This window comes from Brienomyrus brachyistius, chromosome 25 (genome assembly GCF_023856365.1).
Source record: "Brienomyrus brachyistius isolate T26 chromosome 25, BBRACH_0.4, whole genome shotgun sequence".
NCBI classification, from domain to species: Eukaryota; Metazoa; Chordata; class Actinopteri; order Osteoglossiformes; family Mormyridae; genus Brienomyrus; species Brienomyrus brachyistius.
The window spans coordinates 1,400,764-1,417,871 of record NC_064557.1 but is presented as its reverse complement, the minus strand read 5'-3'; the positions used below and the strand labels follow the sequence as shown (position 1 = coordinate 1,417,871).

The 17,108-nt window shown below is 39.4% G+C and overlaps 2 protein-coding genes and 2 non-coding genes across 4 annotated transcripts; all 4 read left to right on the top strand.

Moving 5' to 3' along the window:
• Positions 1-348: 348 nt before the first annotated feature.
• On the top strand, positions 349-420 carry trnaq-cug (transfer RNA glutamine (anticodon CUG)). The gene has a single exon. It is a non-coding gene; the product is annotated as a tRNA-Gln (tRNA).
• A 384-nt stretch (positions 421-804) lies between these two features.
• Positions 805-5,805, top strand: tmem33 (transmembrane protein 33). The gene is made up of 8 exons (XM_048996530.1): positions 805-988; positions 2,133-2,205; positions 2,299-2,393; positions 2,558-2,745; positions 3,729-3,796; positions 4,024-4,157; positions 4,355-4,438; positions 4,630-5,805. Exons 2-8 carry the CDS (start codon positions 2,161-2,163, stop codon positions 4,757-4,759), a joined length of 744 nt encoding a protein of 247 aa, XP_048852487.1. The 5' UTR covers positions 805-988; positions 2,133-2,160; the 3' UTR covers positions 4,760-5,805.
• A 1,158-nt stretch (positions 5,806-6,963) lies between these two features.
• trnaf-gaa (transfer RNA phenylalanine (anticodon GAA)) lies at positions 6,964-7,036 on the top strand. The gene has a single exon. It is a non-coding gene; the product is annotated as a tRNA-Phe (tRNA).
• Positions 7,037-10,394: 3,358 nt separating this feature from the next.
• exosc9 (exosome component 9) lies at positions 10,395-15,131 on the top strand. Its single transcript, XM_048996527.1, has 12 exons — positions 10,395-10,649; positions 10,901-10,995; positions 11,192-11,311; positions 11,671-11,773; positions 12,462-12,599; positions 12,753-12,835; positions 12,935-13,067; positions 13,316-13,404; positions 13,770-13,913; positions 14,039-14,205; positions 14,300-14,378; positions 14,885-15,131. Exons 1-12 carry the CDS (start codon positions 10,584-10,586, stop codon positions 14,961-14,963), a joined length of 1,296 nt encoding a protein of 431 aa, XP_048852484.1. The 5' UTR covers positions 10,395-10,583; the 3' UTR covers positions 14,964-15,131.
• Positions 15,132-17,108: the final 1,977 nt, after the last annotated feature.

The window sequence follows — 17,108 nt, the reverse complement described above, 5'->3', positions numbered from 1 at the left end:
TACCTGAAATGTGCAACTATACCGTCACCGTACAGCAGGTTTCCTTGCAGAAATGAAATAATTCCCGGCGCATTATTATCTTTCTAGAGCGCGACAATTATACACATGTATTGCTAAGTGGCGACCTCTTGTGGGTGACATGATTTAAAATTAAATTCTGCATATATGAAGATAGCGACACCTATAAATCTCAGGTTTACTGGGATGATCATATGTCATTAAAGAAGCAGACACGCCGTGGGTAAAAATTATAATCCCGACATAGATTTCAAAGACACATTTACATCATAACGTTTTAGTTCTGAATAAACAATTCTTTTACAAAGTTTAAGAAACTGTACATCTTGTGGTTCCATGGTGTAATGGTTAGCACTCTGGACTCTGAATCCAGCGATCCGAGTTCAAATCTCGGTGGAACCTACAGCATTGTGAAATTTTGTGTCATTTGAACTTGAATCTTTGCTCTCACTCTTTTGTATTTAACACGTATTATTATTTCCAACACATGGCTTATGCGATCTCAGCTACAGAAATAGGAAATGAATCAAGCAGTGTCTTAACGTAAACACCGCATAGCACAGTATGCTTTGAAAGCCCATATTGTTAAGGTCGGGTGTATATATGTGTAAAAAGTTTTAATATATCACATACGATTTACCAATACTTTAAATGATGCGCAAATATTTAGGATCATTTCGACTAAGTTTCCTTGGTGCTGTAAATATACTTCATATTGCATCATAGATACATCTCGCGGTGGATTGGGGAATTTTTATGCTGAGGGACCGATAGAATATCGCGAGTGCAAGCTGAGCGAGATTTCCGGTTTGAGCAGAGTAACTAGAAGTGAAGACTAGCGAGGAAAAGGTTTATTGTGCTTGTGGTGGGAGGTTGTTAAAGACTACATAAGTACATTCTGTCAGTTATTCGTCTTATTCAGAGGTAGAGGCGGAGTAAATTAAAGTTCAATCGCGTGTATTATATTCAGGTAAGTATATTCCTCTCATCTCGTACAACCTTTCAACACAGGCTGGCTAGCTAGCGAAGAGCGCCTATGCTAATTCGGGAACATTCCATCTCGCTCCTTCGTTAGCTTCCTAGGGAGATGGTAGTGACTGACCTTTCGTGTTCATTCATTCTTTTTTTTTTAGCAGTTTGCACATCGAAGTAAATATCAGGTGGTTTATTTTCTCTGCATGGGCGTCGTGTTGCGTTAAAGCAACGTTCTACGTTCATAATTTGCATTAGCTTAAAAATCAGCTAGGTACTTAATAACCATGTTGCTCAATGATCTTGTCACGGACTTAATTATTAGTTAGTTACAACCGAGGCTGACTGACAAACCTCTACAATGTTGTAAAAAAGATTTTGTGTTATGTTGCAAAGAACGCTATCTTTACTGTCTTATATTGTACATATAATGTACGACATCTATGACACTGGAAATGTTACGGTTAGTTAATTGTTGAGTTGCAGAGTTAGCTTAGTTCGATTTGTTTTTGTTCAATTTACTTTTTATGTATTTACATTGTTTAATGGCATAATGGCAGTAACGAAATTGCAACATTCATATTTCCTCAAATTGCTTTGACCGTTTCATTGGTTAATGGTATAGGTCTTTGTCACAATTATACTAGTATTGTTATTTTTGCATTTTACTTATTTACCAGCTAGTTCTGCATTTAGCAGTTAAGGGCTTTGCTTTGCTGAAGTGCCCAATGGTAAAATAACCATAATGATATTTGTACTGGGGGACCTTCAGATCACTAGATAATGCAGAACAAATTAGATATTCAGATTGTTCCACCTACAATTTTAATGTAGCTATAATGACTCGGGGAAAGATGTGAAACGTCCTCAATTTTCTGCTGGACACACTTTAGACTGCTAACCTTTGTTAATCGTTACAATTATCACTTTAAAGATTTCAGAGACCACAATTTGATGCAGGTCAAAATTTGCGAAACGTCAATCAGACATTTTATACATGGTGGGAATTATTGGGTGGGGGGTGTTTTCTCCATGTTTTAATATGTGGAACTTGGTTGTTACATGCAGCAGTACTTAATAACCGAACATCTACGTCAAAATGTTTGAGGGCGTTTAATTTCAAGTGTCCTACACTTCTACAGAAGCAGAACTGCGAAGGAAGATTTAGCAATGGCAGATAGCGAAAACACAAGTCCACCTCAACAAGGTGCAGTGGTAAGTGCCTTTCGTTTTAATGTATTTTGCTTTAGGTCAGTTGGATGTGTAGTAGTATCAATGACGGCCTTTTTTTCTCCCCGTTTATTGCAGCAGTATATGTTGAACAACAAATTGGAGACCGCTATGTGGCTCTCGCGCTTGTTCACAGTCTACTGTTCAGTTTTATTCATCCTACCACTCTTAGGGTGAGTCTTTTTTTCTTCTTATATGTGAGCTAATTAAAATGTATTTTGGGTTCCTGGTATGGCCTTATTTAGATGATTCAAATCTATAAAGGTTTGGGTGATCAGATAGGCCGAGGGTGACTTTGGCGGCTTGCTTAATTGTGCTCTTTGATCTCTTCTTTCAGACTGCATGAGGCTGCAAATTTTTATCAGCGCGCCTTACTGGCCAACGCTCTGACCAGCGCTCTCCGGCTGCACCAACGACTTCCGCGTTTCCAGCTGAGCAGAGCCTTTCTGGCCCAGGCCTTGCAAGAAGACAGTTGTCATTACCTGCTCTACTCTCTCATTCTTGTCAACTCCTACCCAGTCACAAGTATCCTTCCTCAGAATCTCTGACTAAAACTCGGTGTTTTACGTTTTTGGCCTATAGTTGTTGTTATAATTATTGTCACTATTTCTGGAATAGAATAGATCTTTATTGTCATTGTTTAAAAAAAAAAAAAAAAACACGGAAAGAACGGTTAGCAGCTCTAGGATTGTCAGCCTAGAAAATGACATAAATGTAAACATTGATATGGACAAACATAAGTAACCCTAAGTATCCAGGGACATCACCTGACATCATTATTATTTTTTTGATATGCTTTATATATTTGTATCCCACTATGGCACCTTCAGCCATTGAAGTGATGTGCAACCATGCAAGCAACAGTTTTTTAGGTTTTTTTTATTTTTGTGGAGCCAGTGGGCAGGGACAGATGTATGGATGCTATTTGCACCCAGGTGCAAATAGACACCCCATAATAATCACAGAAGCTCATGACGGGAATAATTGTCCCAGTTTAATACCCAGTATGTTAATGTCATCACCAGTCTGAATATTAGTGACCCTGTTAACAGTCCCCCAGTCTGTTTATACGATTTTTGTCTAATTGTCCAGCTATACATCATACACATCACACGCATCCACTTAAATCTCTTTTGGGTATATTAAGGAATGCTGCCTAGGGTTGGTAATATCACTTTTATAGTGGCTTACTAGTGAAGATAAAATTTTCTTAGTCCAGTATTCAATTACTTTATTGAAAAATGAATTACCAAAATAAGTTTAATACACAGGAGATAATTACTTTTTGCTGGGTACATTTGTAGCAGTGTAAAATAGGTGTTCACCGTTGTGACTTAGTCTGTTCACTGCTGTTTATTGGCTAGAAAAGCTATAGCTTGACCTTATTAAAAGGCCTTTTTAATCCCTATGTCATTTGTCGGTTGCCAGTAGTTTACCTGTGGATTTTGGAGAGTAGATACATGGCAGGGGTTTGTTGGCTTATGTTCTTCCTTAACCATCATCTTCAGTGAGTATCTTTCCAGTCTTTCTCTTCTCCCTGCTTCATGCTACAACGTACACAAAAAAAGTCCTTGATGTAAGTTTTTCATTCTTTTTTTTCCAGGTTAATGAATTTTCCCCTGGAAACAAAGTACATTTATTATTTTGCTATTACGCTGCTAATGTATATCTGTGTTTTCTTTATGATTTACACAGTGTGCCACTGGTTTTATACCTTTTCAGTGCATTGTTGGTCATGAAGGAAATGCGATTTTAAGAGATTTTGTATTTGGAAGAATGTAACCTTTAGATCTTCCTGTGCAGACAATGGGCCCTAACAGCTTGGCCTTTGTGAGGAGTTTCTTGAACAAGCTGACAGCCAACCAGCAGAACATCTTGAAATTCATTGCCTGCAATGAAATCTTCTTAATGCCAGCCACTGTATTTATGTTATTCAGGTTTGTATCAATTGATTCAAGTTAATGTGGATCATCTGTATCAGTGGTCTATGTCCACGTACTATACAAGGTAGACCATTTGTATCAGTGATTTACATTAATGTATTTTCCAAAGTCAAGTCAATAGTTGTGAAAAGTCAAGCCAACGTCTGTTCAATCTTACATTCTAACTTAAAATCTCCTCCACCCTATTCCAGTGGCCAGGGGAGTTTATTGCTACCTTTCATCTACTATCGGTTTCTCACCCTCCGCTACTCATCCAGGAGAAATCCTTATTGCCGGTAAGAGGCTGTACCCCCCCCCCCCAAATCTGCTTGAAAATATACCTTGTTGCATGATACTCCCATGTCAGAACTCCCTTCCATGTGTCATTTTCCCTCGTACCCTTGTTTGGACATCTCCTGATTAGCTCCTAGTGTTTACCCCCCTCCCCCCAGTATGATGCTCTGCTTACATGTTCCTCTCCCAACAGCACACTCTTCACTGAGCTACGCATCCTTCTAGAGCACTTCATCATGAAGCCGTCATGCCCGGCCTTCCTCCGGAGGATGTGTCACAGCAGCATTGCTTTCGTCAGCCGCCTGGCTCCTACGGGGGTCTGACCACAGACTGTCGCCGGATGTTGGGATCTCTCTCCAAAGCAACTTTCCAGCACTGGGGGGAAAAAAAGGACAGTTTGTCTGTTAGAATGTCAAGGTGGTGTTCCTGCTGCTTTCTGTCATTAGGTTAGAGTGAAAATCCAAGTAAAAAAAACGCTGAAATCAATTCCACCTCCAAAAATAAGCCTCTTTGGGGAAAATACCATTGTCCACTACTTGTATATTATCTGCTTTGAATATTGTAAGTTTATTTCCACCCCCCCCCCCCTCCCAGTTAAACCAGAGTTAGAAAAAAAAAATCGGTCAGTTGGAATCGTTTCTGTGGTGTGAAGAGAAGTTGGATCCGCTGTAATACTAACACTGTAAACTAAAGTTTTTTTTAATGCCAATCTGTAAACAGGTTTATTATGGACATACAAGCAGTAGGGGATGGGAGAAGTTTATGCATTTGCCTGGTATAGATTGTGTTTCATTTTAAATGGTAAGAAATCTGAAAATAAAGTCAGTGGCTATAAAGCATGCAGAATTTTTGCTTTGTTTTTAAAGAACAACATTTTCTCAGCGTTTAAGCCGAACTAATGTCTGATATGTACAAACCTGTATGTCCTGTGCTAATTTATACAAAAATGTTATTTTTGTGTAATATTTTTCAGTTTGATGTCATTGGAGTTTTTTTTTTTTCCAGACTAATTTATCTGCATGTTATGATTTCGTCTGCGGTTCCACCAATGATTACACTGCATTTTAATGTGTGGTGTATCAGTGGGTATTACCATTGGAAGGGTTGTTTGGCCATTTTGTGATTGTAGGCATGGCTGAACAAATACACATTTGCATTGTTTTGGATGTCTCCAATTCTGATGTGTACACTTACATGGTCTACGATAAAACTCGGTTACTAGGAAAGTTTTGGACAGTTATTGTGAAGTTTGGATAGTAATATATTGCCATTCGTAGATTATATAATTGCTAGTGACAGCCCTTTTTAATGACTTGCTGGGGGCTCAAGGGCCATGTTTTTGGCAATAAACAATTCCTTGAAAAGCTTCCTTGGTAGAAATGCATGTGTGCATGTGGAAGAACAAATGTCTGAAGCACCCCGGTGTTCATGAATTACATGCACCTTACTTTTTGCCTTTATGGAAAGACCTGGATATAGAGATAACATTTGTCAAGCGATGTTGCTGTGTGAAATTGCTTGAATAGGTAATGGAGTAACTCTTCTTGTTATAAAGTTATGAAAGCAACTATATGAAACAGCTCGTACAAACAGACTGAAAAACGGTACATATCCCAGGACCGTCACTGTTATAAACCTGAAATGAATGAAATCAACTCTGTTACTCTGTGCAATACTGAGCCCTCACTGTATGTCTGTCTACATATATAATACATCATCTCCATGTACAAAATGGGCTACAGTGCAACTCTCAGTTGTAGCATAATGCACTGTAGATAGATATATATGTGTATTTATTTCTATTCTATTAGAAATTCAGCTTGATTATTTTTCAGATTTTTCTTACTAAAATCATTCTGCGCTGAAAGGAACTGCACCTAATTTCTTTGTACAACGATAATAAAGATTCTGAAACTGGCAATTTTAGCATCCAGAATGCATCCTGAGTAGAATATTCCATATGGCCCACAGCTTAGCGGTCTGTGCATTGAATCCAGCAGCTAAACTTGCGTGGGTTGACCATTATGCTGCTCTCTTTCACTGGGCAGGTCCTCCTTATAGGCGACATAAGCGTCTGGCAATTCTTGCCTAGGGTTCCACAAGATCCAGGGCCAGCTCAGCCTCCACAACTGATTTCCACGAACGTCAATGTGGTATTCATATATCAGTTGGATAGCCATGTCCTGGTTATGTCTGGGTACCCTGAAATAATAATATTGCAATTATGTAATTAAAGGTCTGACTAAAATTATGGGCTCGTCCATTATAATAGGCCTACATTCACCTAATTAGTTAATCTTAGCACCTAAGCAAACTATACTGTAACTGTACATAATGACAAGTACCATGATGAAATTATTTGTTGAATAAGGTCACTGGTTTTGTTAGAGACGTTAAATTACTCCTTTGAGTAAAAATGTTGAAGCAGAGTAGGACTTTGGGAAAACACTGATGGAAGCCAGGGGAAATCGTAGATTTTTTTTAAAATTAGCATCAGTTCACAGGTTCGAAAATCATATGCATATCTGCCGAAATAGCTCAGTTGGGAGAGCGTTAGACTGAAGATCTAAAGGTCCCTGGTTCGATCCCGGGTTTCGGCAGTGGGTTGAGGTGTTTTCTCAGCTTTTCACACATACATGAGATGAAATGCGAGACAATGCTGGAATATTTCGATGTTTTGATTCCGAATTCATGTTGCTATTAAACCATTTCCATTAGTAACCAACTCTCCCTATCAGCGTTGTTTGGAGGAGATCCTGAGTGGCTAAGGATCAAGTTATTACGTTGAGAAGAATTTGATTTTTAAAAGTAATACAATCAACGAGCTATGGAGAACTGGGGTATCGATCTTACTAATTCATACACCCTTCGCGAGCGATCTACCATTTGTAGCGCCGAACCCTAGTACGTTTCGTTTAGATTGGGGGGGGGGGGGGGGGGGTGGGGGTGAGAGAAAATTGTAGGGAAGACGAGAGGAAGATGAAGTGAAAGGGGAACAAAACGAAATTTTGAACCGAGAGAAGACTTTAGGACCCAGATGAAGACCCTCCGTGATGATAAAATGGTTAGATAGGTCCAAATGCCACGAATTCGAATTCTGTCTGAATAGCGAAATATAAAACTGAAATTGGGTGAACTATACAAAGTGGAAGATTTTTTGGTAAATGATTTAGAAAAATCTCATGAAAGCCATTTGCTTTCAACTAATCTTTTTTTCTATTAGCTGCAGGTCTCCTTAAAAGGTTTTGTCTGGACATTTAAACAATCTATATAATATTTAAGAGTTAAATGGGATAAAACCTAGACAGGCACCTCTCATTTCTTTATGAACTTGTTCAGGTGAAGTGCGACGGCTCTTCTAAAATGGCACAGTGGTTTTGTTGTATAGAGGCAACATATTCTTTAATTGCACAACGCAATATTTCATTGACCAAGAAAACAAACCATAGATAAATTCAGTGTAACACTTTGTTCACAAGATCCAGCTACTTCAAATAAGTAATTCTTTTCTTTTTCACGTCATTAATGTCTTCAAATCTCCATTAAACATTCCTTGGTATATTTTAGCGACCATAGCCCGTGGATGAAGTATTTTCGGCCGACCGCGATTGACCAGTTCACCACCAACGACATAAAGTATTATTCTTTTATCGTACCTTGATCTACCTACAAACAATGGTCAATCGCGATCGAAAAGTTGGGTACCTCGGATCTACATTATTTACATGTAAAAGTGTCCCATTTACCTTAAAAATACTGTCCCACTTTTACCGCTGAAGTGAGACAGCACTAAAGACAAAAGCAAACAAAAACGGAATATATTTTTCCAAAAATTTGCTTTATTTTTAAAACAATCCCCAGCTCTCTTCTACTAAAATACATCTTAAATGACGTACCTCAATACATGCTTATTGGTCGTTGTCAGTCACGTGTCTGCACTCTGACACGCCCCATTCGCCATTTTGAGTGTATCGCGGATGTAAACATGTGGCTAATAAACTTAATATTTCATATTCAGTGTTTTTTCTCCACAAAAATGTAACGTTTTATGAAACTTTATAGTTAATCTTCATTACCAAAATTTTCATTGCCAAAACACACCAGTCATTTAGGTGAAAGAGCCAAGAACGCCACAAAAATGTAATTGGACATAACTTTATTGGTAATGTTTAAAATAAAATAGAAGCGGAAAGCAGAACACAGGCTCGGTATACAACCAGTTTATACAGATCCTTCTAGACATCATGTGAAACGTTAAAAACCGTACTTGCAAATGTCTCTATACTTAAACTATAGCTAGGCATTGGTTTGTCAGTGCACAGCACACAGTGACAGCCTTATCTAGCATTGCGGCTTATAATCCATGCACGCGAATATACACTCTTCGTTACCTCCTCTACCTACTGTCCATATGCTCTTTGTCTCATGTTGTGCTCCACCTTTCTGCCATTTCTACCATGTGACTTAGTATGACAGCCTTTCACACAGCACGAGTGTCCATCTTATCAGAGATAATGCCGATGTTATGTCGAGTTAGGCTACCGTAGTGCTAATCGATAGATCTAACCCTAACCCCCCCAAAAACCCTTATCCTAAATCTAACCCAAACCCCAAACGGTGGACTGCACATACACAAAAAGGCTCGATAGTACGTCTCGATGGGTAGCTGAACTGCGTTGTACACAACCAAAATGGCGATTCGACCCCCAATACACTGCGACTTTAGCAAGGGTAACGTCAGCTGACAAAGACCGATAGTAGCCTTCTTTCGAAAGATTTACTTCGTTTGTCGGTCCACTTCCCGCATGGTTGCGCTACCCAACGTGTCTTGACATTCTGAACACAGCCATCATAAACACGCCACACGCAAAAAGCTGGTGAAGACACTGCTGATTACCTGGATCAGGTGTGTTCAGTCAATCAGAAGCTGAAAGACAGCTGGAACGTGTGTGTGGGGCAGGGATAGCTGGAAAACAAGCAGGGCAGTGGGTCCCGAGGATCGAGTTTGAGAACCGTTGCCTTAAGTCAATCTACAGGCTGATGTTGTTGTCTAACATTAAACAAGCTGACAAACAAAAATTGGTTCAAATTCCCCTTAAAAAAACAAAAACGAAGACTACTTGAAATAATCGGTTGGAATGTATGGTTACTCACAGTTGGAGACCACTACACTACAACAACGTGAACTATAATAAGAAAGAATAGAGCAACGGCTCCATCTAGTGACAAAACTGTGATACTACCCAGGTTATAGAAAGTTGGTTGGCGTTCGATGAGTCAGGTGCGCTGGGAGGGAGCAGAAACGCGGACTGCTAGGGAGACCTCGGGGACCGGGTTGGAAAACAATGCCCTACATATCTCAGTACTCGCATTATAATCTGAAACGGGACATCGAGAGACAGGGTGAGACACACTTGCTTCAGTAATGGCTTGAGCGCCTTACTCATTGATCCAGCATAAGCCCTTATCTCTTTTGTTCTAACTACGTGTTCATTGACTTAACAGCGTTCATTGCAGAGTGTAATGAATAGCACTCGGGACTCTAAATCCAGCAATCTGAGCTCATATCTTAATGGAACCTGTTATTCCTTCTTAAGACTCATCTTAGCTTGACTCACTTATTACTTTGCGCTTCTCCCACAAAGGTTTACTCTTGCTTTATTTAAAGAGCTTTCCTGGTGTTAGGTTATGGGTGATTTTGTATGGCTCTTGTTCACATAACCTTGCATTGGAAACATAGCCTAGCAACACTAGTGCCCAATTTGGCTCATTGACAGCTGTATGCTTGTGCTGTATTATCTTCCTCACTTGCATGTTGCTTTGCACAACAATAAGAGAACCATGAATTAAAATGATTGAGAACACTGCAGTTCAAATGCTTATTGCATTTTTGCAAAACCAATGGAATCATATCGATATTAAGCACAAGTTTCTGGTGCTCAGACAGAGGGTCCCTGGGGGTGGGGGGATACTCAGTTTGATCTAAACACATTTCCGAATCGGAATGTTCCGAAATTTAACGGGTTAAAATCGCTCAAACAAAGTGACGTCATCAACGTGCGCCTGAATGTAAGGGAAAGAAATAGTAGAAGCAAGGTGTGGGTAGTGTGATTGGGAGATTGTCCGTATTTTTGTATTATTTAAAACATGAGAGAAACACCATTGTCAAATTGCGAACGGCAGTTTCTGTTGAAGGCAATTGAAGAGAAAAAGGTAAAGTTCCGCAGAATATCCAAGTCAAATTTCAGGCGTTACTTTTGCTGAAGTTCGCGTAATCCTTCATGTCACAACGTGACTTTAAAATATATATGCTATAGGTGGCTCCATTATTTACACGGATTATAATCCAACAAAATGAATATGTTATAATTTAAATCGTGTCAGCACGTGGAATTCTTGCATCATAAGCTTTATCTTTGAAAATATTTTGCAGCTAAATCATTTTTTTCATTATTTTCCGGCAGCGTTTGGATGGAAGACAGACATATGACTACAGAAACATCAAGATTACGTTTGGAACCGATTATGGATGTTGCGTTGTTGACGTGGGAAAGACAAGGTGAGTAATTTTAGCCCGAGTTGTGATGTTCGTTTTCTCGAATGTTAGTTAAAAAATCTGTGTTTTTCTTTTCTTTTGTAACTGTTGATGAAGTCATTTAGCCCTACAATATTTAGGCTAATTTCAGTGTTTAAAATATCTTCATTTTTGAGTACATATTCCAGTTTTGGGATCTGTGTGTGTTTTTAACATGCAGAGTTTTGGCGCAAGTGTCGTGTGAACTGGTAGCTCCTAAAGATAATCGACCAACGGAGGGGATTATGTTCATCAACTTGGAGCTATCGCCTATGGCTTCGCCTGCTTTTGAATCTGGCAGGTATGGTATATTTATCATTTGGTAAAACTCAACAGTTGTAGTAAATAGCAAGCATGCATGTATAATTGTACAGTTTTAAAGCTTTGATTCAGAATGCATGCTTATTGTTAATTCTGCGACTAGATAACTGAAGCAGTTCACGATTCTAAAATAGCAATGTATCTTAATTGAAGTCTTGGGAGCAGGTTGATGATAATGTTTGACTATTAAATCCCCGTGTTTTCTCCTTTGTCATAAACCTGATGGTTCTTAATGTCCTTTCAGCTGGTTTAGATTTGCATGTCATCTGTCTGTTCATTTCCCAAAACAAAGATGTGTGCATTTCAATACTGAGTTCTCTCTTGGCTCTTTTCTTTCAGACAGTCTGAATTACATGTGACGTTGAATAGGCTGTTGGAAAGATGTCTCAGAAACTCCAAGTGTCTTGACACAGAGTCACTTTGTGTAGTATCAGGTGAAAAGGTAATTTTTTATTTTATAATTTCTAAGTTGCCTTTAAATGCAGTGGCCTGAGACTCAGTCTAGGTTTGTAGGTCCCCATTTCAGTATATGGTTCAGGTGCATCCTAGAGGGGAAGCCTGTGTCCATTTATTGTGAGGCCTCAGTTATGCAGCTACAAACTAAATATAATAATGAACATGCAGCTCTGTTGCTTTGAATGCACTTTTATGCTTTGTTGTTGTTGTGCCTGTAATTTCTGTGTTTTTATATACACAACGAAACAGAGGTTTCTGCACACTGAGATTTTCTGCATTTGCGTGCCACTTATCAATGACTAAAAATACACTTAATATTCTTTGCTAAAAAATAAATTTACAGTATGTTCACCATTTGGTTACCTTTATTAGTAAGAAAATGTCATCTTTGATTCATCTTTGACACATGCACCGTTAGAGACATTTTCCATGTTATAATGGAAACTTGTTTTATTTAACTTGTATTTTCATTCAAAGTTGTTCACTCAACTTTCCAGTGTTGAACAAAAATAAAAAGTCTGCGTTTTATCAAATAAATGGAAAGTAAGTGGTAAGACCTGTGGTGGCCAAAAACGTTTGACTGGTGGCGTAGGAACTTACTGCCTCAGTGCGAAACATTCTGTCAAAACAACAACAAAAATTCCGAAGGGTTAGGTGTATGTGTTTGTTTTCAGGTATGGAAGATAAGGATAGATGTGCACGTGTTGAACCATGACGGCAATATCATGGATGCAGCGAGCATAGCGACTATCGCAGCACTGTGCCACTTCCGACGCCCAGACGTCGGAATTCAGGGAGAAGAGGTCACCATCGTGAGTATCACTGAGAAATTCCTGTACCATCTGCATCTTATTCAGTTCCTTCCCCAACAGTTGTTGCACGTAACTGCTAAATTCCGTAATATAGTAAAATCCATTGTGTACATAATGTAATTATAACATAATAAATGTTAACCTCCCCTACAGTACACCCCAGAAGAGAGAGACTTAATCCCTCTCAGCATCTACCACATGCCTATCTCTGTCAGCTTTTCCTTCTTCCAGCAAGGGTAAGTGTTCAAATATCTAAGTTAACTTCCCTTCGTCGCATCTCTCTATGCATCCACCTTGGAGCGCTCTACTGAATTATCGTTTCTGTTCTTTTGCAGGACTTATCTTTTGGTGGATCCATGTGAGCGTGAGGAGAGGATAATGGATGGTCTGCTGGTTATAGCAATGAACAAGCACAGAGAGATCTGTTCCATCCAGTCCAGTGGAGGAATTATGCTCCTGAAAGAGCAGGTGAGATCAGTCGGAATCTCCGCACCTGTCTGGGATTTTTTTCTGTATTTTTGTTAGCAGAAAATAATTTTAACAATTGTGATGTGCATTGTATGTAAATATTTCATTAAGAGAGTGTCCTCAGTGTTGCTTTTCACGAAAACATATGAAACTGCATGTTTAGTAATACCTGTGAGTTTGTGGCTTTTTTTGTTAAATCTGATGTGCGCTGCAGTACTTTGGCAAAATGTAAATGCGTAATTTTACAGGTTCTTCGATGTAGCAAGATTGCAAGTGTCAAGGTCTGTGAGATAACAGAACTAATCAATAAAGCCTTGGAAAATGACAGGAAAGTTAGGTATGTTTTTGAAATTTTATTTCAAAAGGCTTCTCCTTTGAGGTTTAAACCATTGATCTGGGTGAAGTTTTTCTGCTTAACGGGAACTATTTGTACCAGTTGTGTACCATTATTTAAAAAAACGAAGTGTTTGTCAGTAACCTCATATAAAAGCCAGGTCATTCGGATGCATAACATCTTCCTTCAAAATCAGTGATACCAGAGGTGGTAACAAATTTGTGTGCTGGGTTGGGGGTGGTAATTTTAAACCAGTCACCGATTTGGTGATACAATTTGGTGAACTGCAGGAGAACCTGCTTGGGCTTGTTTTGGTTTTACTGTCCAGCTTTGGTTGATTTCACAGCAAGCTTTACATATATGTGCAGGAAAGAAGGTGGCAAATTTGGTTTTGCGGAATCAATGGCAAAAGAACGAATCACAGCACTGAAGACTGAGATTGCCCCCGTTGAGATGACAGATGTTGAGAAGGCCGTAGACGACATCTGCAGAACGGAGGCTCCACGTGAATCGTATCCTTTGGTTTAAAGCTTCTGGTCTGATTTTCAGGGAAAGCCCTTTGTTACCTGGAAACGCTGGTTAGATGGTTAGAACTGACTGTGCCTTCTCGACCCCAGCTTTTCCTTGACAAAAGGAGTGTCCCATCACCAGTGGTACGTGACCCAGGAACAGGCCAGGTGGGAGAGGGCCTGCAGAATGCTTGGGGCCTGGATGAAGTGGAGGAGGACGAGGAGGAAGAAGAAGATATAGAGCAGGGTGGACCTGAAGAACAGCCTGAATCAGAATCCATCACATCTACGAAAGGTAAGTGTTAATTTATGGGTCATGTTAACTTAGTCTAAAAATGTATTCTTTGTGTTCCTGCCTAAAGTGACTTAATTGTATTCTTCATTTTCAGGGGATGTCGTAGTTATCTCAGACAGTGAAGAGGAAGAGGTTGTAATATTGCATCAAGGAGTACAAATAAAGGATTTTAAGTAAGGGAAATATATGTAGATATTTTTATGTACTGTCCCTTTCGTGATATTCCATTTCTTTCTGGTGTTACAAAATGTCTCTATGTACAGTAATGAATTAAATAACTCTTAAGGTATACTTTCCTTTCAGATGAAAGAATTTTTTGTATCCTTTCACTCAATAAATTTTTTTTCCCGTTTCAAGTTAATTAAACCTTTTGTTCTATAGGTCTCTACATTCATGTACAATTTAGTTTTGTCTTAAGGAATGTTAATCATTGTTCTTTTGTCATCGTGCATTTCCAGTAGTTACCTTTAAATTTAGTGATGTCACGGTTCTAGGGTTTTCCTTTATGAAAATGTTCATAAAGACCATAAAATGACCGCTTTGATTTACTTGTAATGTGGTCCTTATAACAAAGTGTTCATTTCTGAATGGTGTTGGCCACAGGACTGCCCAGTTATTGTCCGTTTAGCCACAGGACATAAAATGTCTGAGAGGCTGCTAACTTAGCTTGTTTTAACAGGGAGGAGATGAGCAGTGGCCAGAAACAATGTACAAGTGCATCGAAAAAGAAGAAGAAGAAGAGGAAACTAGCCCATTAACAGACATTTGACTCAAGCAACACCGGCAGTAACAACAAATTACATATTGTATATCTGCTTATTATGCCTATGAGAAACGTTCATTGAAAATTATATTGATATATTTGGACATTTGGATTAAGCTGTCACATGAACTAGCAATAAAGATTAACTGGAGTAAAGACAAAATGTGAAAATCAATGTACTAAGGATATTCTAAGTCAGGGCTCTTCAAATCTGGACGTCAATTCCAAATTCAGGCCTTGTTTTCAGTCCTCCCAGGCTGTTAGTTGAATATTTACTGATTCTGATTGGCCAGAGGCTTCACACCTGGCTCACGGGTAAAGGGAGGCTGGAAAATCAGCAGGGCTCAGATGTTGAGGACTGTGATTTGAATAGTCCTGTCCTAAGTTTACAGAAAACACTTGACTGCATTAACCACCCTTAATTTGAATACCTGGAAGAAACCCCATGAATAGCTCTGGCCTGGTCAGCATCATGTAGCATTGCCGGTTTGATCGATTGGGGGGGGGGGGGTACTTGTATATCTCTTAATTCTGCCAACGTTTGCAAACTACTGAAGGAACAAGTATCAAATAACACAAGTCAAGTGCTCATCTCATATTTGTTCATCATTAATGAATAGTGATGCATCTTTCACCTCAAGTAGCTACAGCATTTGTTCATGATTTGTACTTCAGTAATAACTGAATTACTCCAAAGTATTTGTGCCCCCTCAAGTAAAGTGTTACTGTTTTTCCCTCTTCTGAGAGGAAGCAACTGTTTTTGCCGACCTCATAACCGAGCCCTGGGGAGAGCTTGGCATTAAACATACATCAATATTTATTTAGATAACACCACAGGGTCTACAAAGTGCTTAACAGACACTTGAACAGAAGAAAAAAAAGAAAATGACAGGTAATTAAAATAACTGAAATAACTACTTACGAACAACAAACAAATCATAAACAATCACCTTATAGCACCTATATTTACAACAACTAGTTTCTAAATAATTATTGGTGTAATAATCAGAAAAATAAAGAAATGGTAATATTGGTACATGTACAAAACACATAAAATACGTAATCGAGAAACTTCGGCACCAGTTTCTACACCTAGAAAAATAAGTGCATCATACATAAACTGAAGAAACCTGAAGAAACGATGCCATTTAGTGGTAGATGGCTTTTGGTCTGGTGGCCTCTGTCCTCGTCCGTCCCACTCTGGGTCCTCCCCAGATGACCCATGTCCTCCTCGGCCCAAGTCCTGGTCCTCCTCAGGTGGCCCCTGTCCTCCTCCACCCTTCTCCATCTGCTCTACAGGTGGCCCTTGTTCTGGTTCGCCCATCTCCTGGTCCTCCCCAGTAGGCTCCTGTTCTCTTCTGCACTTCTCCCTATCCTACACAGGTGGAATGTCTCTCTTTGGAGCTCCCTTTTGGTCTGGGATCAGTTTCACCAATTCACTGTTTGATTTGGTGATTTTGGGACCTGGGCTTAGATTGTGACTATCTGTGCCTTTGGCCGAGTGACCGCTGACTTTATCCATGCTGAGTACAGCTTTATCTTTTTGCCCAACCTTTCTCAGTTTCCTCCACACTCTGAGGTGAGCGTGCTTTGTCTTTGGGCCCTGAGCCTTTTCATTTTTCAGTCCCTGCTCCTTTGTGCAACTTAATCCCAGGCTGTTTTCTTTCTGCCTCTTCCTCCTGAAGATGTAATGTGGGTAAACAAAAGTCGAGTCAATTTTTCTGGAGTGTCTGCTCTGAAGTTGTCGCTAAGACAGTCATGTGAAGGTGAAATCAGCCTTTATATAGCTAGAACTTCATTGACCAATCAGTGATGTCTTCCACCACTGCATTCCGTGCTGACATCACGCAGGGCTAGCCATATAAGGCATTTGTCATTATATTGTTTATACCAATACAGGATTGCTGATTGATGTTTGAAATCAGTAGTTTATTTTAAAGTACTGTACAGTACTGTACTCTGTAAAATGAAATATTTTCTGATGTTTGAGTGATATACTTAGGCTCAGGACCGGCGTCAGAGCGGATCTACCGGGCTGGCATCTAACTGACTATGGAGGGGGGGGGGCACTATGAGCGGCACTAGAGGTTGACAATTTCTCATGACTCCTGTGGGTCACGGGATTACCAGCGATGTTAAC

Excerpts from the sequence above, each read along its gene's own strand:
- tmem33 (XM_048996530.1), top strand. The coding sequence starts at position 2,161 with ATGGCAGATAGCGAAAACACAAGTCCACCTCAACAAGGTGCAGTG. Across the intron at positions 2,206-2,298 it reads CACCTCAACAAGGTGCAGTG|CAGTATATGTTGAACAACAA; the intron begins GTAAGTGCCTTT and ends CGTTTATTGCAG. Across the intron at positions 3,797-4,023 it reads ACACAAAAAAAGTCCTTGAT|ACAATGGGCCCTAACAGCTT; the intron begins GTAAGTTTTTCA and ends CTTCCTGTGCAG.
- exosc9 (XM_048996527.1), top strand. The coding sequence starts at position 10,584 with ATGAGAGAAACACCATTGTCAAATTGCGAACGGCAGTTTCTGTTGAAG. Across the intron at positions 13,914-14,038 it reads ACGGAGGCTCCACGTGAATC|TGTCCCATCACCAGTGGTAC; the intron begins GTATCCTTTGGT and ends TGACAAAAGGAG. Across the intron at positions 14,379-14,884 it reads GTACAAATAAAGGATTTTAA|GGAGGAGATGAGCAGTGGCC; the intron begins GTAAGGGAAATA and ends TTGTTTTAACAG.